This window comes from Trachypithecus francoisi, unplaced genomic scaffold (assembly GCF_009764315.1).
Source record: "Trachypithecus francoisi isolate TF-2019V2 unplaced genomic scaffold, Tfra_2.0 Lachesis_group20, whole genome shotgun sequence".
Taxonomy (NCBI): domain Eukaryota; kingdom Metazoa; phylum Chordata; class Mammalia; order Primates; family Cercopithecidae; genus Trachypithecus; species Trachypithecus francoisi.
In genome coordinates this window covers 36,187,840-36,211,292 of record NW_022681466.1, presented here as the reverse complement: position 1 = coordinate 36,211,292, position 23,453 = coordinate 36,187,840, and the positions used below count along the sequence as shown (strand labels likewise).

Sequence of the window (23,453 nt, the reverse complement as noted above, 5' to 3'; positions counted from 1 at the left end):
GGAGTTGGGAACCCCTTGTGTAAAAGACATGTATCTTTGATAAGAACACTTTTGGTGGGATGGTAGGTGCCTGGTCCCAGTGGATTTTAGTAAGAATAGGAAAAGACAGTGTTGACAAGTATTTCAGAGAGCATTGATGTAAGGGGAAGCAGGAAAATGTAGAGGGGACAGAGGATGTTGCTTCCTTTTTCATAGGGAAATGGATAGTGAGGATGGGTGCAGGTATCGGAGCTTTGAGGAGAAAGGCAAAGGTAAGAAGTAGTCCTCTAGGAGAATAGGCATTCCTTTCACCTGTTAGTAAATTTTTTTTGAATGAATAAAGCATATCTTCCATCGTTATTTGTGCCCTAAGTAAATTTAATTACATGTCTTTGCTTTCCAGCTTCAATACCATGTTTCTACACCTGAATTACTTTCTCCCTACTTCTTCAGGTACACATTCAACCCCATCTTTCAAGGCCAGCTTGTGATGTACTTTCTCCCTCTAAAAATAGTGTTGAATTTCATATATTTGCTCCTTCTGTAAACCCTTAATCTGTACTCATTATTTTCCACTTTCTACCTATTATTATTATTTTTAAATTTTTAGATTAAGGGTGTACATGTGCAGATTTGTTACATGGGTGTATTGCTTGATGCTGAGGTTTGGACTTCTATTGATTCCATCACCCAAATAGTGAACATAGTACCCAATAGGTAGTTTTTCAACCTCCCCACCCTTTTCCTCTCTGTTTTTGAATCCCTAGTGTCTATTGTTCCAATCTTTGTGTCTGTATGCACCCAATGTTTAGCTCCCCCTTATCAGTGAAAACATGACATATTTGGTTTTCTGTTTCTATATTAATTCACTTAGGATAATGACCTCCAGCAGCACCTATGTTGCTGCAAAGGACACGATTTTATTCTTTTTTTTATTATGGCTGCATAGTATTCCGTGGTACATATATAGCACATTTAAAAAATCTAATCCACCATTGATGGGCACTTTGGTTGATTGCATGTCTTTGCTATTGTGAATAGAACTGTGATGAACATATAAGTGCAATTTTTTTTTTTGAAAGAATGATTTATTTTCTTTTGGGCATATACCCAGTAGTGGGATTTCTGGGTCAAATGGTAATTCTATTTTTAGTTCTTTGTGGAATCTCCAAATCGCTTTCCACAGGGACTGAACTAGTTTACATTCCCACCAACAGTGTGTAAGTGTTCTATTTTCTCTGCAGCCTCACCAACATCTGTTGTTTTGACTTTTTACTAATAGACATTCTGACTGGTGTGAGACGGTACCTCATTGTGGCATCTCTCTGATGATTAATGATAAGCATTTTTATGTTTCTTGGCCATTGTATGTCTTCTTTTGAGAAGTGTCTGTTCCTGTCTAAATGTCCCTTTCAGTGGGGTCATTTGTTTTTTGCTTGTTGATTTAAGTTTCTTATAGATTCTGGATATTACTCCTTTGTTCGCATACATAGTTTGTAGTATTTTTTCCCATTCTGTAGATTGTCTGTTTACTCTGTTGATAGTCAGAAGCTCTTTAGTTTAATTAGGTCCCAATTGTCAATTTTTTTGTTGCATTTGCTTTTGAGGGCTTAGTCATAAATTCTTTCCCCAAGCCAGTGTCCAGAAGAGTTTTTCCTGGGTTTTCTTCTAGAATTTTTATAGTTTCAGGTCTTACATTTAGGTCTCTAATCCATCTTGCGTTAATTTTTGTATGTAGTGAGAGGTAGGAGCCCAGCTTAATTCTTCGTATGTATGTCGTTAGCCGGTTTCGCCACATAATTTATTGAATAGTTATATCTTTTCCCCATTGTTTATTTTTGTCGACTTTGTTGAATATTATCAGGTGGTTTTAGGAGTGCAGCTTTATTTCAGAGTTCTCTGTTCTTTTCCATTGGTCTATGTGTCTTATTTTTGCACCAGTACTGTCCTGTTTTCGTTACCATAGCCTTGTAGTACAGTTTGAAATGTGATGTCTCAGGTCAGGCGCAGTGGCTCACACCTGTAATCCCAGCACTTTGAGAGGCCAAGACGGATGGATCATGAGGTCAGAACTTCGAGACCAGCCTGGCCAACATGGTGAAACCCCGTCTCTGCTAAAGATACAAAAAAAATTAGCTGGGCATGGTGGCGCGCACCTGTAATCTCAGCTACTTAGGAGGCTAAGGCAGGAGAATCACTTGAACCCAGAGCTGAAGGTTTCAGTGAGCCGAGATTGCGCCATTGTACTCCAGCCTGGGTGACAGGGCAAGACTCTGTCTCAGAAAAAAGAAAAAAAAAAAGAAATGTGATGTCTCAGGCTTTGTTCTTTTGGCTTAGGATTGTTTTGGCTGTTTGGGCTCTTTTTTGGTTCCACATGAATTTTAGAATAGTTTTTTCTAATTCTGTGAAATTCTGTAATTTGATAGGAATAGTATTGAATATTTAGATTACTTTGGGTGATAATGGACATTTTAACAATATTGATTCTTCCAATCCATGGGCATGGAATACTTTTCCATTTGTTTGTGTCATGTGTGATTTCTTTCAGCAGTGTTTTGTAGTTGTCCTTGTAGAGGTCTTTCACCTTCTTGCTTAGATGTATTTCTAGGTATTTTATGGGATTTTTTTGTGGCCTTTCTTAAAGGGATTGCATTCTTTATTTGGTTTTCAGCTTGAATATTATTGTTGAATAGAAATGCTTCTGATTTTTGTATGCTGAAACTTTACTGAAGTAATTTATCAGGTTAAGGAGTCTTTGGCAGAATCTTTAGAGTTTTCTAGGTATAGAATCATATTGTTGGTGAAGAGAGAGAATTTGACTTCCTCTTCTCCCATTTTGTTGCCTTCTGTTTCTTTCTCTTACCTAATCACTTTAGCTATGACTTCCAGTACTGTGTTGAATAGGAGTGGTGAGAGTAGACATCTTTGTCTTGTTCCAGTTCTTAAGGAGGAATACTTCCAGCTTCTGCCCATTCAGCATGATGTTGGCTATGGGTTTGTTATAGATGGCTCTTACTATTTTGAGTCTACTTTTGTTTTTGATGCTGTTGATGACTAAGTTAAAACTTCCTTGGTCAGGAAATTAGAGGACCTGGAATCAGACTCCCTGGTGGTAGAATCTATGTTCCATGGTTTCCTAACTCTGTAACCATAGACAAATTACTGATTCTTCTGCACCTTACTTTTCTTTCTGTAAAATTGGAATAATAGTATTACCAATCTTATAGAGTAACTATGAGAATCAGAGCCCTTTTAATAGTGTTTGGCACATATCAAATACTCAGTGGAGGATTACTGTAGTTGCTATCATTAGTGTCATTGATACTGCTATTAATGTGAGAGTCTATAGAACTGATTCATTTTTCATATTTTTGGTACAGTACCTGTTATCCAGAAAACAGAATAAATAAGTAATTCACTAAAAAATGAGTAAATTAAATATAATAACTTTGGACTTATTCTTTAAAGACTTTTAGAACAATACGGGGCTCAATATTGATAAGTTGAGTTGCTACATTGCTACACCAATATAAAACCAAAAGTGATGGTGGTATTATCATTTTAATTGGTTTTTGCTCATTTTAATTGTATACATCAGGAAATATGGTTTTATAAATTAATACACCTATTCTTGAGCCTTTGCCATTTCTTTATTTTGCAAATTAGTTTTCCATTTTAGGTTCAGAAATATAGAGCTCACTGTGTCATGGGACTTTTAAGGAATTTGTTTTCTTCCTGCAATTTCCATTGAGTTAACAAACAGATCTTGGATTCACTTCTGCAGTTCTCTAGAGTTCCTGGAAGTGTCTCCTTTCCTATTAACTTGTTCATCCTCAGAGGGGTAGTCATCTTTGAGTCACAGATTTTGGCATCTGAATTCTAGATTCTGCTTTTTCTAAATGGAAGTGGTTGATGAGACTCGGAGACCTTTGTACAAAGCGTCTCATTTCTTGGACTTGGAGCCTCCATATTTCAGTAAAGTGCTTTTACAAAACTGGAAGTATCACTTTTCTTTTTAGCATCTGTATGAGGCATTCCTTTTACCACTCAGAGACTCTGTTTATAGCTTTCATTTGATGGTTTATTGTAATTTTAACTTTTGTTGATCCGTAGTTTTCTTGATACAGACCACATCACAATTGTAAATACAAAGCAACCGCACATGTCAGCCTTATATAGTTTCACGTACTTAAGAGAATCAATGATAATGTGATGTTTCTTGACTTTTCTTTCCACATCACTGTTTACTTGTGGATTGAAGTTTCCATGTGCATGTTTTAATTTTTGCCAAGAAAAATCAATCAAGTGCACTGTAGCTCTGCTTTAAATTTTATGCCTCATATGACATAGAGTATATAAATAGTATAAACATGTTAAATGGAGAAAAATCTTGTGGGGGTATATCTTAGTTTAGTACCTGGGTTTTTATTGATTACGTGTATTTTATTGTTTTAACTCAAATGCAGTTTTGTTTTTCATTTGTTGTTTTCAAATTTAAAGTTATCCTGGTGAATTTGTTTTCTCTTCTTTTATCATCTTTTTTAAAAAAATGTTGCCATAACACTATGCTAGTTTTGACATTTACTATTTTCTCAAGACAGAGCAGATGAGTTAGGGAAAGTGGATAGAAAAGAGTGACCTCGTAATACCTTCCTGAAAACAAGATGCTTTCCTTTCAGAATCATTAATGGGAGACGCTATGAAATGAAGATTGTACAGTTGTTGTTTTTAAATAGGGTTTTAAAGAGAAGTTTTAGATTCTCAGTAAAATTGAGAGAAAGGTATAGATAGCTTAGTTTTTGAGGGAAATAAAATTGCCAGTGGGATATATTTTAAAGGAAACCCGGTATTATATTGCCTCTAAATTATACTTTAAAATTTAGTGCTATGAAAATTAATTTAAAAATAGTTTAAAACCAAATAAACTCTATTTAGACATTTTATCTTTTTGTGTATTTCATTTTGGATATAACACATTTCTTTTCTCTGTAAGTTTGCCTTTAAATAAATGCCAGATAATGTAGTTATCCCTTGAAACTAATCCAGAATTTCTTCTTTGCTTTTTACTGCTTGTGGAAATATTTTTACTTTTCTATGTATTTTTTACATGGGCAAATCATAACTCCAGATTTCAAAATAGTTTTATTTTTAAATGGTTAATGAGACATGCCTCTAGAGGGCAATATTTTCTCAACTTTTCTAAGTGTAATCAAGGCAACCCTGGCATGAACCCTGAGGTACTAGGGATGTTAATGTCTTATCAGATCTTAAATAGCCTCTCTTCCTTTTTATTATGTTTTCTGTGATTTATTCTTCAACGTCTTCTTAGAAAATTCGACTTTGGAAATATATTACTATCAATTAATGTCCTTTCTGAGTACTACATGCAGATACCCAGTTCCTCTGAGTGAATACCATTGATTGAATAGAGGCAAATTTTTTAGTTATATCATTTGAGTATGTGGGGTCATTATGCTAAATTTTTAAATTCTCTATGTGTTGCTCTTCAGGGACTTGTTATCTATATACTTTATAATATCAGAGTGATTAAACTTCATTTTTGAGGCATTATAAGGGCTAATAGTTATCTACTCTTTTCTATTAACATTGATTGGACACTTACTGTTGTTGTTTACTCTTTAAATATAATTTTTATTTTTTATCAAAGAAATACATGCATTTATTATAAAAGTCAAAAATATAATTTATAATGAAAGAAGGCACTTTTTGTCCTATCCTCCCCATTCTCGGGTGTCATTCCCCAGAGGCCTCTTCTTTCAACTCTTCAGTTTTTTTCTCAGTTGGTTTTTTTTGGCCCTTTCCTGGAAATCCTATTACTTGAATAATGTATCTCCTACACTGAGCCCCTGTCTTGTCTATTTTCTATCTTATTTTTTTAACTTTATGAGAATTTCCCCAACGTATCTTCCAGTCTTCTTGTTGCATTTTTATTTCTGCAATCTTTTTAATATGATTTTCTGTGAATATTTCTTTTATTATCATAGCCTTTTCTCATTTTATATGTGTAATATTTTTATCTCTTTAAGAGATAGTTATAAATTTTGAAGCTTTTTTTGTGCTCCTTTTATTATCTCCATTTCCTCTGAGTTCCTTTTTCAGTTTTTTTTGTTTTCTTTATCTTTAATGTCGAAGCAGCAATTTTCTTTCTTTTCCTACTTTCTTTTTTCCTTTCCTTTCCTTTCTTTTCCTTCCTTTTTCTTCTTTCCTTTCCTTTCCTTTCTTTTCCTTCCTTTTTCTTCTTTCCTTTCTTTTCTTTCTTGTCTTCCTTTCTGTCTGTTTTTAAATAGAGACAAGGTTTTGCCATTTTGCACAGTCTGGTCTTGATCTCCTGGGCTCAAGCAGTCTGCCTGCCTCAGCCTCCCAAAGTGCTGGGCATTACAGGTGTGAGCCACAAAGCCCATCTGCAGCAGTGATTTTCAACCCTTAACTGTCCATTATACTTAAGCTGGATAGATTTGAGAAATACTGAGGCCTAGACTCCATCAGACTGATTGAACCAAAACACTGACCTCAGTGATGGGGAATCCTTGATGGATCATTGACTGATTATTTTTATTTTTAAATTTTATTATTTAATAATTCATTTTTAATTAATTATTTCATTTTTATTCAGCTAATCAACAAATCAATACTAAGGAACTGATTGGAAGCTTTTTGAATGTGGGAAGGGCATACCACCTTACAGGTATCAGTGGTGTATCAGATAGGAATGCCATTTTATTATCATACCTCAAAAAGTCACTATCCATAGGTCTTTTATTTTTTTTTTTAATTTTTATTTTTTTTACCATAGGTCTTTTCATGTACATTGGTCAGTTCTCCCACAAAGAAAGTCTTCTATCCTCTGTTCAGGGTGGGGTTTGGATAATGAAGAGTTTCTGGCAATAAACTTAGAAGTTAGCTTTCAAGAAGTTGAAGGAGTTAACATTATTTTTATCTAGTGACTAGAATAACAAAAAGAGGATTTGGAGAACCTGTTTGCATTTGATTATTGTCTTACTTCCCTAGTTAGGAGGACAGTTAAGTAAGAAATTCTGGTCTGTTTCCACTGAAATAAAAATATTTCTATGGAAATCTGGAGATGGAATTTTTAGTTGCTGAAGTGAATAAATGTAAAAACTACTTATTCAGATAAAGAAGTGCAAATGGGTAGAACAACAAATTTTGGGAAAAGAAGTGAGTGTTCATTTCCTTAGGTACTTATCAAAAGGAAGACCTGAAATGTGTGTTTTTGTTTTTTTTTTTTTAATTTGGAGAAAAATTGGAGAGGGAGAATGAGTAGGCTTCTTAGGATTTGTAATAGCCAGAGTTTGAGTGATTGACCCATATGAACAGATTTAGAAATTATCAGACTTGAGAGTAATAGACATGAATAGTCCTGAGGTTGAAATCTGAGCAGGAACTAGAAATCTGCTAGTTGATAGTTGTAAACTACAAAAGGACAACAAGACTGGGATCAGGGCTATACCAGGATTATGCATAGAAGTAGAAATTATGACAGTTCTTACCATGATAAGGTAAATGACATTTTGAATTTGGAGGAGGATGAGAAAAGGAAAAGGATTTAAGGTTCATTGGAAGAGTTATTAACATTGGATGATGTGTTTTTGCAGGTGAGAATATTGAAGCTAGAATGAGGCACAAGAGGGAAATTACTATTTCAGAATGGACCAAGGTGGAATTAACGTGGGCACTGTTGTTGTTGGCTTCAGAAGAAGTAGAGCGTTCCATTTTCTGTTATTAAGAGCCATCTCTAGTAAAGAATGCTTAATTAATGTTCAATAGTGTTTCACTCTGGTCTAGTTTTGGAGCAGATTGAAATGTGTCTATATTTGATAAAACCATAGATGAGGGAAACAATAGCATGACAGTACTGATAAATGAATATAGTTTTCCAGCAGTGCTCCAGCTGATTAAGAACGTGTTTTGGCTTCACAGGGAATTACAGGGAAAGAAGAGTCATTATTTCTCAACTGGGGATGGTGGTGGTATCACTCCTCTTTGTGATTCTTACTGTCAAGAATCTTTTGTAAAAGTCGGTTTTACATACATAGGTAAAGTCATAGGCATACTTTTGGAAACGTAAATTTAGAAGAGAAGGGCTTGAACTAGTAGTATTCATGTGGTGTGCTTAGTTTGATTTTTTTTCTTTCTTTTTCTTTTTTTTTGGTAAACTGTTCCACAAATTGTTGATAATTTAGGCAGCTAAATGGAGTATTGGTTTCCTGTTTTCATCTTGAGTAAAATATGTAAGCATATTTTGATAGATATTTAAATGTTTTAAAACTGGAAATAAAGTATATGTGAATAGAAAAGGTTTTATCTGCCCTGTTGTCAAAAATGCTGATTTGGCCCTTTCGTACTGTACTCCCATCTTTGTATGGTTGTTATAATCTATTGCTCTTTCCCATCTGAAGGAAATGCATCTTTGACACTTCTCATGACCTGAGTCATGATGCTGAAATAGAGCCAGAAAATATCCTTAACAGTCATGGGTAAAAAGAAGGAAGGCGTCTGTAGGATGGGGCGGGAGAATAGGGGACTGTGGGGAGAAGAGAGTCTGCTCTTTCAGTTTACATCATTTTGATTGTTAGGAAAGTTACTTACATTTTGTGGCTATACTTTTTATTCAAGAGAAAATGCTTTGATTTTATATTAAATTGTTCCTTAAGTGTACGTTCTTTAATGTATAGGTATACAAAGTATGTAAAGATAAGTTCTGCAAATGTAAAATTAAATAGTTTTGAGTTCTCCAGATCTAAGAAAATACACTTTAAATCTTGCAATTAATTCTGTATTTCATCTTATTACAAAGTGTTTATCTCAGAACCAACTTCTGATACTTTTACGTCTTGTATGTTTAGCAGTTTAAGTAATAAAGTCACATTTGTTGAAACAAGAAGATAGGATTCTATATTTTTTCCATCCACAGTAAAGAATTTCTATTTACTCTGTTGATACCGAAAATTCGTTGTGAGATAAAGATGAGAGAGTTGAGTGTAGAGTATTTTCAAGAAATAATTTAATGAGGTCTTATACTTTGGGGAGCACATTTCACTTCAGACTTGTTCTAAGGGATGTTAGATTATGGAGTTTTAATTCTGGGGATTCTTCATTAGGCTAAAACTCCTCACTTTTGAGAACTTAGTTTCAGTACTATATTCGAGCTTGATTCAGAGGAGTGGGAAATTTTGAGGGTGCTTTAATATGATACATTTAGAAATAGGTTGAGGCTTAAGGTCAAAGATCTGTTTTTTTCAATTTTTATTTATACATGTGAAGAATTTACTTTCCTCCCTCTCATGTTAAATATAGTCTTTTTACTGTTTTGTTTGATATTTCATTGTTGAAAGAGTGTCAAACTACAATCCTAATACTTAAAATGAATTAAAAATTGCTAAACCTTCTTAAATATTAAGAGCACCAACTCTTTTTTTTTTTTGAGACGGAGTCTGGCTCTGTCGCCCAGGCTGGAGTGCGGTGGCCGGATCTCAGCTCACTGCAAGCTCCGTCTCCCAGGTTTATGCCATTCTCCTGCCTCCGCCTCCCAAGTAGCTGGTACTACAGGCGCCCGCCTCGTCGCCCGGCTAGTTTTTTGTATTCTTTAGTACAGACGGGGTTTCACCGTGTTAGCCAGGGTGGTCTCGATCTCTGACCTTGTGATCCGCCCGTCTCGGCCTCCCAAAGTGCTGGGATTACAGGCTTGAGCCACCGCGCCCAGCCAAGAGCACCAACTCTTAATAAATTTTCTTCATTCCAAAATCTTGGAGTGCTCTAAGAATAATAAGTAATGAACTTACCACTTTGAGGGAGGATATTTTGTTCATTTAACTTGTAAGTTTGGGTTGACTCTGTGATTGAGACTTAACTGCATGAAACTTTTCAGACAGATTTTTTATATTTCAGTAGATTTCCTCACAGCTAGTTCTATTATTTTTCCTTCTGTGTTCTTGCATTTTATTAACATTGTTTCTAACTGTTGATTTCATCTCCTTTTCTAGGGTAATTTTTGCCTCCTAAGTTTTCCATATTCCTTATTCTAGGCCCACCTTGTTACCTTTTGGAGTAGTGTCGACTATACTTGCTCTACTTAGAAGTTTAGCAACAGTAATTATTTCTTTATGACTTTTAATTTTTAGACATCAAATTTCTAAATTTATTGGGTTTAGTTTAGCTTTAAGAGAAGAAAAATACTTAAATTTATATGTTATAGCAGCCAGCACATTCAGATAATAATTAACAGGTGATAATGGATTCACAATAGAAAAGGAAAACTACCTAGCAAATTATTTATTGGAGTATTCATACATAAATATATACAGTTTCAGTTCTCCTGAAAGTACACTTTTAATTCTAGTGACATTTAATAAGCCCTAGGCAAAGCTCCATGCAGGCTACTTTGTATGTAGTGGGGAGAAGTGATGACAATATCATTAATAATCTCAATCCCCATACCGTTAAAAAAGAAAAAAAGATTGGATTCTTGTTTCCAAGTCCATTTTGTGGGAGATTTCCCTCATCTTCCTACCTTCCCACCCTTTCTCAAAGTACCTACAGTAATGTCTATGGTGACATGAACTTTTTACTCAAAGAAAGCAACAAGTGTTTTTGCTTGAAATGCATCAAAAATTGTAGTGTTTTTACTTCACCATTGATTGCCTCCAAAAAAAAGTTATAGGCAAAATAAATCAGTGCCCAGACAGGATTGTCTTTCAGCATTTTCTGTCTTTAATTGTCACCTAAACTGTTGTGTTTATGTTCACACACACACACACACACACACACACACAAAATTCATTTTCTTTTAGTTGTGTGTTCTACTCTCCTTGGCTCCTGTGAACAAGCATTGCTTCCGCCCAGTTTGGTATGTGGGTCAGAAGGCACTGTTTCTCACCAGGGTGCTGCTGTTTCCTTTTCCGACTTGAGTAGATTACAGATTATACTGGAACATGCCTGAGAAAAGGTCATAAAGGAGGGTGAAAGTCCTGGAACTGCAGCTGGGAAGCTTGACATTCTCATCTAGGAGAGGGGAGAAGAGAGAGATGGAGAGAGAGACACACACACTCCCATCCCAACCAAGATTAACCTACCTACAGGAAATTCTCGTTTACACAGGGTATTTTTTTATTAAATAATTATTGAGAGTTTGGTTGAAAAAGCTTTAATGTTAGATTGGATGGCAAGCAAGAACTAAGCAGTGTTTTTAACTTTTCAGAGCCCAGATTTCCAGTGACTATTTCAAAACAAGCTACCATTGTATTCTTTGACAGAGTCAAGAAGTCAGAGCTTTTCAACTACAGAATTAACTTAGTTAAACTCCTTGGTATATTTTAGATTTTTATCCCTGTCAATTCCACAGCAGGATATTAAAAACAGACCAAAAGCTTTGCTCTTCTGTAGAAGACAAAAGTTTACCAAAAAAAAAAAAAAAAAATGCCCAGTAGAACTCATCATCTAGTTTTTATTTTTGAAACATATGATATAGGGAATAGAACATCTACATGATGTCTTAGAATAGGTAAAGTGTTGCAAAAAGGGCAAAAATAAAGGAGATATTTGGGACTGGGGTTGTTTTGTAGAATTGTCTTCTGAGGAGTGCCAGAGAGTCACATTGACCTTGGCCTTCAGTGTGGCTCAGTAATCCGATTTCAAAATGCGGGAGTTCAAAATAGGAGACCAGAGACACTAGGTGAGGAGCTTATATTCTAGAACCATAGTGGGTCTTGTAGATAAGTGTATGGAGAGGTGATGAGAACAGACTTTAATACAGTCGTAGGAGTCTAGAGTACTGAGTTGTAGGAAGATGTCTATTGTAAACCCTCAGAAGAGTGGTGTGCCTAAAGTGGATGAGGTCTGTGTCTGTGATAAGAACAAGTGAAGTGATATGTGGGTCTCCTCATAACACTGCTCGTTCATAGGGCACCGTTGCTTAGTGTCCTTTAGCTGTTTTTGCAAATGAAGTTTTGCCATTTCTCTGCTTGTTTACCTCATATCTCTAATGACAACAAAAGCACAGTGCTCTTTTTATCCTCCAAATGTTTCACTTGACCCGCTTTATTCCATTGTAGGTCTTAGTTTCTCATACCTTCTATTCCTAAAGAATCTTTCTTTGTCCTCCATTAACAATAACTTTTAGAAACCTGTAACAAAAATTTCTCTATCTCCCTGGCATGACACTCCTTTAAGGTACTTTCTGATCTACAACTATTATCATTTGATTCCTTAATGATTTTTTAACCGATTTTATGTCCTTTTGTTCACAGTGTGGTAAGATATGGAAATTTTTTAGAGGTAGAAAGGATGCATATACATTCATTCTTTTTTTCCCCTCTTCTTGTTTGCATTTCAGAAGAAAGACAACTATACATATGTACACACAGATACACGGATAGTAACTTTAGTATTTAACATAATCTGAAATGTTCAACAATTTCAGTTTTGCTAGCTTTAGAGAGTTCTTGGAGTTGGCAGTTTGCCACATTCACATGTTCTCACATCACTGCATTCAGAAGCTAAGAATACCAACCTGGCAGCTTCTGCACAGAGGGTAAAGATAAAACAGAAAGGAGTCTAACTTTGCAGCTACATTACCTGGGAGTTGCTGCTGATGTCTTTTCCACAAATGTCCAAGTTTGTCAAAGCCCAGTAAATCTTAGAAAGTTTATTTTCCTTGTAGCATCTGTGTTTTATAATGGGTCTTTTAATTTGTTTTTACTTTGTCTGCAGGGATTTCTTTTGTCCGGAGTTTTCAGACTCTGTCTTTTTTTTTTTTCCTGTGGAAGTGAGTCTGTTAATGATGACTGGTTTGGGAATATGCCTCTCTGCAAAGCTGACCTGACAAGCTGTTCCTCCAGCGCAGCAACAAAGCCCATTGTTATTTTCTCTGTTCACTTTTATCCTCAACTGCCATTTTTCCTCTGTGTTTTTATAGTATAAAATGTCTGGGAAAACATAATATAGGACAAAGCATAAGTAAGGTGGCATTTTGAAATTAGCAAAACTTTTAGTAAACAGATCACACCACGTCATTCTCATATATGCAGACAGTGGAACTATGTGTTAGTATGGAGATGGAGAGTTTGTGTCCCCCAAAGTACAACATACCTATAGATGTCCTTTATCCAAAAGATAACAGAAAAAAAAAAGAGCACAGAAGTTGTTTTCATAATTCCTTTTTTTTTTTTTTTTAAATTGCAAACTTTTAGAAGATAAACACGGAAAGTCAGTGGTTGAATCCCAAAGTGAATGGTTCTGGTTTAATGGCTTTGTATTATAACATTAAAAACAATAATAGCAGTAAACAAAAAACTGAAAACAGAACAAAACAAGGCATCATAGCTTTAAACATCAAGGGATGTTTTAAAAATTCTGATTTTTAAATAATTTTATGTCCCCAAATAGAATTCCTGCTTTAACTTATTGAGAAACCATTTTATTGGAACTTGGAATTTCTTCCCCCCAAGAGAACTCCATCTATCGTGGGGACTGGTAAACCTCTAAAGGATCAAAGCTCTAGTGGATTTGGATAAAGACCCAAAAGCCTGAGGCTTATGCAAGTTTATCTATATAGAGTAAGCCCAAAAAACTGGGATGAGAGTCTTAGATGAGCTTATTTTCTCATGAGATTTTTGGGACTTCCTCTGTCTGCTTGTGCCAGAAATACTGTGAGAATATTCATTCTCATGGCATTTGTCACTTACAGGTCTCCTCTTAGCTGGAATTTGAAAGTATAATGGTGTGTGAAATATTTTATGTATCTCAAGACTTCATGCAGTCCACTACCAAAACTGCACTTAAGTAACCTCTATTCTTTTTCATTGTACTCATGCAGTAAAGGAAAAAATAGAAGAGTATAGTAAAGAAGGGTTAGTGAAGGTGATACCTTGTAACTCTCTTCATAGATCTCAGAAATATTATTTGTATCTTACGTATTTCTGAGAGGTGGAGCAAAGAAAAAGAATAGCGATAGACTTCATCCAGGTCCAAGGCCGACACTGCAGATTTCTTCCTGCTGAACTTCTTTATACTAAGAGGCTTGAGATTTAATGAAGAATTCTGGCTTGAAAATTTAGGCTTGATATAACCACATGGAAATGTCTAAAGATCTATTTTTAAAGTTATCAAATCTGACCTCCTAGTCCAGTGAACATGAGACTGAGCAGAATAGTGAAAGCTGCAGACTCCAGTCATCTGGCAACCTTCTGAAGTACTGAGTCCCCTGCAGAATTATTTTTTCTATAGATCATAGGGCCATATTTTTCTCTATGTCCTGGATATGGAAATAAATACATTTCCTTCATTCAGCAAACATTTAATGAGCTATTTGCTATTAATGACTTGTAAGACACTATCCTCAGGAGTCCAGGCATCTTGGTGGAGTCTTCAGTATTGTGAAGGATAAATCTGGAGGTTTGTTAGATTCTAGCTGCATTTTCAAAGAAAATCCAAGACAGAATAAAGAGTGTAAAATCATTTATAACCAAAGATTTTAACAATAGGTCCTGGAATAAAGGATTGTTAGGGTGTTCTGTGTAGTTATTTCATTTATTTCTTTAATGTGTGTTATTTACATGTCTGTGTCAGCTATTGAGATTTCTTGTCTAAGCTAGCTCTTTGATTTTACTAGCTTCTGATGTTATTTATACATCTCTCCTCCTTTATTTTCTACTAGAAAAGCAAAATAAGAAGATAGAGATTCCCTCCTTTATGCTCCAAATTTGTATACCTTTTCTCCCTTTTTAAGTTGTCCTTTAAAACAGTAATAAAAGCGACTCCTTCCTTTTTGTTCCTGAGTCATTTTTCAGATGTATTTATTAGCATGGTTTTCTCCCATTTTTCATTTTTTGTTAATATGTCTTTCTGTACCATTGTATTATGAACTCTTTGAAAGTCCCTTGGACTTACTTCTTCAGAATCTAGAACAGGGCCTGATACCAATAAGCCTCCAAAAGTGTGAAGTGACAGAGCGAAGGTTGAATGAAACTTTTGCTTGGCGCAGTATGTCATCTTTGTTAATGTCTTCTTTTCAGTGTCAGTCTTTAAATCTTTGTTCTCTGTCTGTTACCTTGATTTTTATCCTATCAGCAGTCCCTTTGCTTATTCCTTAAACTCTGACTTTTCCACCTCACTACTGAAACTACGCTATTGAAGACTATTAGAGTTAGTAGCTTTTTCTCTGAGTTTTGTCTTCTTAGATCTTGGCCTTACTGACCATTTTATTAATATACCCATTGTTTCATTAAAGCTGTGTTTATAAGTTGCTAGCCATATCCATTAATATGTAAGACAGACACCACCCCTGTGAACATGAACATGAATGTAAAACCTACACAACTTATTTTACCCTCTCAGATGTGCTGGTTTCAAATGGACTCTGCAGCATAAACACAGGTTGAGAAGGATAGATCTGAAGTTCTTTGTTTGCTATCCTGAGGTTGTCCTTTATCCTGGTGAGAGAGTGAAACATTTTAAGTCGTGCCTAGCTAAAGCACAGATTTGGAACTTCTTAATGAATCACTTCATTTTCCTAGACCACTCCTTTTATCTGTCAAATTCAATGACTTCAACATCTATACTGTTCCCTTTCTGAAGAACTTAACCTAAGTTCCTACTCCTCTGGCTCAGTTGAGAGGTCCTCCTAAAACTGAAATATTTTATCTGCAATCGTTAGAGATTCCTCACTACTCCTCCTATAATGGCATCCCTTTAGACCACGCTTCCCTCATACTATCCTTGATGCCCAGAATATTCCTTCTCTCCTACCCTTATCCATATTTTGTCCAATTTTCAAAGTCTAGATCATATCCCATTTGCCCTTTTCCTTTAGCCCTTTTCCAAATAAAGGTGTTCCCACGTCTCCTTATCTTTAGTTCTAGGCAATTAGCACTTAATGATTCCTGTTGGTGCCTGTTAGACTGTAAGCTTCACAGTAACAAGGAAACAGTCCCTTACAGTGTTATCTTAGGCTAAGGCACTCAACAAATATTTGTTTACTAGTTGTGAAATATATATGATATACCTTAATTTTCACCAGCTTGTGACATAAAGTTGTAGTCTGATTTCAAATTCAAATTAATATTAGCATAGTTGTCTAATAGCAATTTTATAATTATTTACATCTATTTTGGCCTTGAGAGTGTGATAATAAATTACTTTGAATGGCTTAACTATAAAGCAGTTATTCTCATATTCTTCCACAAATATGATATTTTAATGTGATTTCCCTCTTCATATTTTCTACAAGGTTCTATGTTTTAGCCTAAATCATCTTGTATGTATTGTGAATTCTGTCTTTTGTTATTCCTGCAACAGGTATATATGGCTTCTGTTAACTTTAATGTGTATTCTGAATTGGAAATTGAGGAGATAGAGAACGATTTATTTTATTTGCATGAATTTCTTATCTTTCCCTGTATTTTACACAACAGACATTTATCAGAGTTTAACTTGATAATTCTATAGAGTAATATAAAAAGATAGATTTGTGTCCAAGGAAGAAGTAACATTTGGTTAAACCATTATCCTAATTCTGAAGCCACCGTCATCTTGTTATGATTTTTTAGAAAGGCACTTTTGACTTTTTACTATCTCTCAGGCTACCATTAGATACTGTGTGGCAGTTCTCCCTCTATCCTGAATCCGTGCTATTTTTAAAGCAGATGTCTTTTAGGATGTGTTTCAGAAATAGGATATTAATTAGGACTTTAGGGGGGGGATTCTTTTGTTGTGTGCATAAATTTGTCAATTCGAATTAGTAAAAACAATTATATGTGTGTTTACTGTGGTTATCATTTTTTAAATGCCTTATCTATTGCTAACCACATAAATGGAGTTGATAATTTTTATCAACAGTCAAGAACAGTGATATAAAATTAACATTAGATCAATAAGAAGTTTTTTGCATGAAAGAGTTGTTGGCTTACAGGCACTGGCTTATTCCGTAACACAGAAAATGAGGTAATTTTTATACTTTCTCTATAAACCCATCAATTAATAAGACTCACTAGAAAACTACAGTAATTGAGAAAATGTGGTATTACTGAAAGGCTACATAGATCAATGGAACACATAGATCAATCCAGAAATAGACCCACACGTATATGGTTAGTTGGTTTTTGACAAACATGGAAAGGCAATTAAAGGAGAAAGGATAATCTTTTTAGCAAATGGTGATGGAACAATTACACATGTATGTTTTAAAAAAAAGAACACAATGAGCCTCAACTCTCACTACATACACAAAAATGAGCGAAAAATAAATCAAAGTTTGCGTTTCCCCTGTCAAATCAACATTGCACTGAAAGTTCTAAGTAGGTCAGTGAGGCAAAAAAAAAAAAGTCATCTAGACTGGAAAGGAAGAAGTAAAACTATCTCTTTTTGAGGATGACGTAATTATGTGTGTAGAAAATCATCAGGAATCCAGAAGAAATTACTAGAACTAAGAAATGAGTTCAGCAAAGTTGTAGGATACAAGATCAGTATACAAAAGTTACCTGTATTTCTATACGTTAGCAATGAATAATCTGAAAAATGAAATTAAGAAAATTCCATTTTCAAATTGCATGAAAAAGAATGAAATAATTAGTAGTAAGTTAACCAAAGAAGTATAAAACTTGTACCCTGAAAACTACAGAGCAACATTGAAAGAAATTTGAGAATACCTAGGTAAATGGAAAGGCATCCCAAGTTCTTGGATTGAAAGACATATTATTGTTAAAATGGCAGTATTCCCCAAATTGATCTCCAGATTAAATGTAATCCCTATGAAAAGCTCAGCTGGCTTTTGTTTAGAAATTGACAAGGTATGGGGGAACTAGCAGATTGTGTTGGATGTGAGGACCTAAGCAGGGCAACAAACCACCTTAACTGTCTTTAGAAAGATAAGGAATTCAGCCCTAATTCCCAAAGACTGAAATATGTTAATAATTAAGTCACACTTGGTATTACCAGAATACTTCTTTTTTGTTTGTTTGTTTAGAGACAGGGTCTCTGTATGCCACCCAGGCTTGGAGCGCAGGGGTGCTGTCATATTTCACTGTAACCTTGAATTTCTGGACTCAAGTAATCCTCTTGCCCCAGTCTTGAGCAGCTAGGATGACAGGCGTGTACCACAATACTCAGCTAATTTTTGAAATTTTTTGTAGAGATGGGGTCTCACTATGTTGCCCAGGCTGGCCTCAAACTCCTGGCCTCCTGCCTTGGCCTCCCAAAGTGCTGGGATTGCAGGCATGAGCTATTCAGCTCTCCAAGAGTAGTTTGGTTTCTTCTCATCCACATAATTGTAATTCTCTTGGCATCAATTCTACCTTTGATGCCTTTTTTTTTTTTTTTTTTTTTTTTTCTGAGACGGAGTCTTGCTCTGTCGACCAGGCTGGAGTGCAGTGGCGCAATCTCCACTCACTACAAGCTCCACCTCCTGGGTTCACACCATTCTCCTGCCTCAGCCTCTCGAGTAGCTGGGACTACAGGCGCCCGCCACCGTGCCCGGCTAATTTTTGTATTTTTAGTAGAGACGGGGTTTCACCGTGTTAGCCAGGGTGGTCTCGATCTCCTGACCTTGTGATCCACCCATCTCGGCCTCCCAAAGTGCTGGGATTACAGGCGTGAGCCACCGCGCCCGGCCCCTTTGATGCCTTTCTTAAATGATTACTGGAGTCAGTGAAAACCCTATCAGAGATAGGAAACTTCCCTCGGTGATGCTTTTCTTTATTTTTCTCTTTGTAGGAAAACTGAACAGCCAAGACTCCTATAACAATTTTACCAACAACAACCCTGGCAACCCTCGACTCTCTCCTCTCCCCAGCTTGATGGTAGTGATGCCTCTTGCACAAATCAAGCAGCCAATGACATTGGGGACCATCACCAAACGAACAGGGTAAGGCTTCAGGCTTGGTGCTTTCTTAACAGCTGTTTTATAGGGTTGAATGAATAAAAATAAAACATACTTTTTCTTTGTGTGGTTTTTATTATGTTCTTCATTTCCAGCTCAAATGAGACTTAATGGCATCAGATTAAGTACAAAGCATAAAACTTGCACAAACATACTTGCACACAACCATGTATACACACATCTATCCAGAAAACAAAGCAGTGACAAGCTGTGAAAACTAGTATTGGCTAATCAAAAACAGATCCATCTACTTCGTCTTATCCTTACTTCCTTGTGGCTTTGCCTGCAAGTACAGTTTCGTTTTCCTGGCTCTTTCGGGATTTGAAATGACTCCCAAATTTTGACAGATAGAAATACGGAGAGAACCTTAGATGACAACCATCTTTTTAATACTTTGAAAAAAAATCATCTCTATTGAGATATAATTTACATATAATAATCTGTCGTTAGTGTCAGGACAATGTGATGTTATTGGTAGTTTTCAAAGCCAGTGCACTAAGATTTTGGCTTTATTAAGATTGGTCATTAACTTCCTTAAAGACTTTTGATGACTCACTTGATTTATTTGTGCTTATTTTAGCAATTTGCTACCCCTTAGGAATATAAGATTATCACTTCATTAGGTTCCTGAAAATAAACTGCTAGGTCTGTGATATTATTAGATATTAAATTGTATGTTAACACTGGAAATCCATTTTATATCATAAAATGTGTATGTTTATAGGCAAATTACTTGTTTTCCATAGTGAGCAATCCTGAAGTTTAACCTAATTTGACATGGAACAATGTTTTTACATTTCTGTATTAAAGTAGTCAGGCGAAAACCCTGTCTGGCCTCAAACAGTCCTCAAGTTCTTTCCAATGAAAGGAATACATTAAATTATTTGGCTGCTATGTCAATATATCTTAATTTTGTTGTGTTCAGTATTAATGTGTTTACAGAGGTCACTTTTGTGAGAAGAAATACTCAGTAGTCTCAGGGATAAGGCCTTTGAACTCCAGGTATCACCATAACATAGAAATTGACCCTGTAGCTAGGTGGAGTGGTGTTTGTAGATAGAGAGATCCTGTTGCTGCATGCAGACATAAAATTGAGTCTGTGGCATTTGCTGTATTTTTTAGCAAAACTTCATCCCAAATCAGACATGTTAAGGCACCAATAATTTGGCCTGTATATCTTTTTAATTTTTTTCAACTTTTTAACTCCTTGGGTCCAGCAAAAGTATAATCTTAAGTTGGATTTCAACTTTCTCTTCCTCTGTTAGTTTATTTTAAAATAAGTTAAGAATAATGGCTGTGAATAGTGAAGAGGTTATGTCCTTTATATTGACAATTAGGTTATTTTTTCGTTGTATATTACATTCCTGTGATGTAGAATCAAAAATGGGACTAAATCTGGAATCATAACTTTAAAGTTTCTTTTTTACTTACTGAAGTTAGTCAGTACATAACTGTATCATCTTGATTCACTCCAGCATTGTACAGTTCTCCAAAGTACTTACAGATTTTAGCCTGTCTTTCCTGAATCTAAGTGAAACCATCCTCAAAATTGTTTCTCTGTATTTTAATTTTATATTCAGAGTGAGGGAAATTTAAGAAGGTTCAAAAGGCTCCTGGAGTCATAAAAGCATATTCTGGTGCTTTGTTTCTGGCATGTGTTTATTTAATTTTAACATAAGAGCTGTCCTGTTTTATAATGCAAAGAATTAGCTCTCTTTTTCTAATGAACTTCTCCAAATATCTCTCTGAAATAGTAACTGAAGTTTAGTGCATAAAATGATATGATGTTAGAATTTAATTCATAATGTTTATGGAGAGGGATAGGAAGTGAGTCTACTTTTTTATGTAGTATTTGAAATTTTCCATAAGAAGATAAAATCTCTTGCTCTCTTTCTCTCTGTCTCCCTCTTACTACTGCATTTCTCTCTACACTAAGATGAATAGAAACTGTTAGTCATTTGGTGTCCTCCTGTGTTACCACACATTATGAATTTAGATAAAATTCCTATGTTTCCTTTTCTTATAAAAATTTGCTCTCTGTTCTCAGATTTTTGGAGCATTCTGTTGTATTATGAACAATTATTAATAAGGGAAGTGTTATCAATTTGAGTTATTTTATGTGCTTTGAAACAAATGTTAGTTAAGATACTTGTATCATATTGTTTACTAGGCTTTGTATCTCAATTCATACCATTTCATTTCTGCCATGGTTTCAAATTCTTTTTAGCATGCCTTGTATTGAAGTGTTCAGAGAGAATAATTGATACTTGTCACACAATGAGTACTAGGTTTTAATTTATTTGTGACATAGTTTCAGACTTACAGAAATGTTCCAAGACTATCCAAAGGAATTCTTGTATACCCAAATTCCCCAATTTTTTTTTTTTTTTTGACATAGTCTCTCTCTGTCTCCCAGGCTAGAGTGCAGTTGTGTGATCTCGGCTCACTGCAACCTCCTCTGCTTCCCTGGTTCAAGCAATTCTCCTGCTTCAGCCTCCCTAGTAGCTGGGATTACAGGTGTGCACCACCACACCCAGCTCATTTTTGTATTTTTAGTACAGACGGGGTTTTGCCATGTTGGCCAGGCTGGTCTCGAATTCCTGACCTCAAGTGATCCACCTGCCTCGGCCTCCCAAAGTGCTGGTTTTACAGGCATGAGCCACCACGCCCAGCCCCAAATGTTAATAGATCAACTTATTTGCTTTATCATTCATATTCTCTCCCTCTGCCTAATATACACTAACACGTCATTGACGTTCTCTCCCTCTGCCTGTGTATACACTAATGTGTTACGTTTTTCCTAATTGTCTTACAATAAGTTGCAGACTTAGTATACCCTTATCCCTACATACTTCAATGTGTAATTTCTAAAGGCATGGACATTCTCTTATATAACTGTAGTACATTTATCAGAAGAAGTGATCTTGAACATATTTGATTAGTTTTTTTAATTCCACATAATTGTTGTCTACAGTGAACTTTCTACTTGTAGCGTAGCTTTAGTGTACTACAAATTACCCAACCTACTATTCCTTTTTTCTCTCGCCATCTACTATTTTTTATCCCTTTCTATTAATATAGAGTACAGTAACTGATAAGACTTTGATGATAGTGGTCAATCATAACTTATACTTGACTGTTGTTAGATGACAAGATTCAATATCCTTAAGCCAGAGGTCCCCAACCCCTGGGCCACAGACTGGTACCAGTCCCTGGCCTGTTAGGAACGAGCCGCACAGCAGGGGGTGAACAACAGGTGAGTGAGCATCACTGCCTGAGCTCTGCCTCCTGTCAGATCAGTGGCAGCTTTAGATTCTCATAAGAGTGCAAACCTTATTGTTGTGAACTACACATGCGAGGGACCTAGGTTGCACGCTCCTTATGAGAATCTAATGCCTCATGATCTGAGGTGACACTTCCATGAAACCTGTTCCTGGTGTCACAAAGGCTGGGGAACGCTCCTTAAGCCACTCTCTGAAGAGTTCGTTGATTATACTTGGAAACTACTATTGACTTTTCTGATTATTCTTTTACTATAAGTTATCCAAACATTTAATCATAAAGTTTTCAGAATATAATATATGATTTTATTATCTTAAAATTTAACATTTTCACTAAAATACATGTATTTTGCCTTGTTAAAAGTAATATTTGATTTGTGAGAACCAAATATATTCTGTGAATTTTCATTTTTGCCATATGCTGAGTTTTGAAGCAGATCTCAGACAATATTTCATCCCATTAGCTTTTATCGTATTAGATTTTAAAGGCTATATTTATTTTATTAAATTTTTTTACTATGACAAATTCTTTTTTTTTTTTTTTTTTTTGAGACGGAGTCTGGCTCTGTTGCCCAGGCTGGAGTGCGGTGGCCGGATCTCAGCTCACTGCAAGCTCCGCCTCCCGGGTTCACGCCATTCTCCTGCCTCAGCCTCCCAAGTAGCTGGGACTACAGGCACCCGCCACCTCGCCCGGCTAGTTTTTTTTTTTTTTTTTGTATTTTTAGTAGAGACGGGGTTTCACCATATTAGCCAGGATGGTCTCGATCTCCTGACCTTGTGATCCGCCTGTCTCGGCCTCCCAAAGTGCTGGGATTACAGGCTTGAGCCACCGCGCCCGGCCTACTATGACAAATTCTTAAGACTGAAGTTAGCTAATTTCCATTAATTATTGACATTAAATTTTATTGTATTTGCTGAGAAATCTGATGGCTCCATTAACGTCACCAGGGTGATGAGCACATGAGAGTTTTCATTTTCCGTGTCTCTTTTTATTCTGTAAATTCTCATTTACTCAAGCTTTGATTTTATAAAATTCTTTTCCCAGTATTTTTAAAATAAAATCAACAAGAAGTATGTGACATGGCTTATGTAGAAAGAGAACCCAGAGTGACCCACTTATAGACAGGTAAATTATATTCTGTTTTCAATATACCTGATAATGTAGTTGGTAAAATTATGTACTTAGGTTAGATAAGTTTCCACTTGGTCTATGTCTGAGGTATTCTGCACGTAGTCATAAAATAACCATAAAGTGTTATATTTCTAAAGTAGAGATTTCTAAA

At 35.6% G+C, this 23,453-nt stretch overlaps 1 protein-coding gene across 13 annotated transcripts in view; it reads left to right on the top strand.

Annotated features, from left to right (window-relative positions):
• BCAS3 (BCAS3 microtubule associated cell migration factor) overlaps positions 1-23,453 on the top strand; it is a 736,060-nt gene that overhangs the window by 326,102 nt on the left and 386,505 nt on the right. For all 13 annotated transcript variants that reach the window (XM_033183763.1, XM_033183759.1, XM_033183754.1 and 10 more), the window contains one exon: positions 18,724-18,874. In XM_033183763.1, coding sequence (XP_033039654.1) covers positions 18,724-18,874 — 151 coding nt within the window. The remainder of the gene's footprint in view (positions 1-18,723; positions 18,875-23,453) is intronic.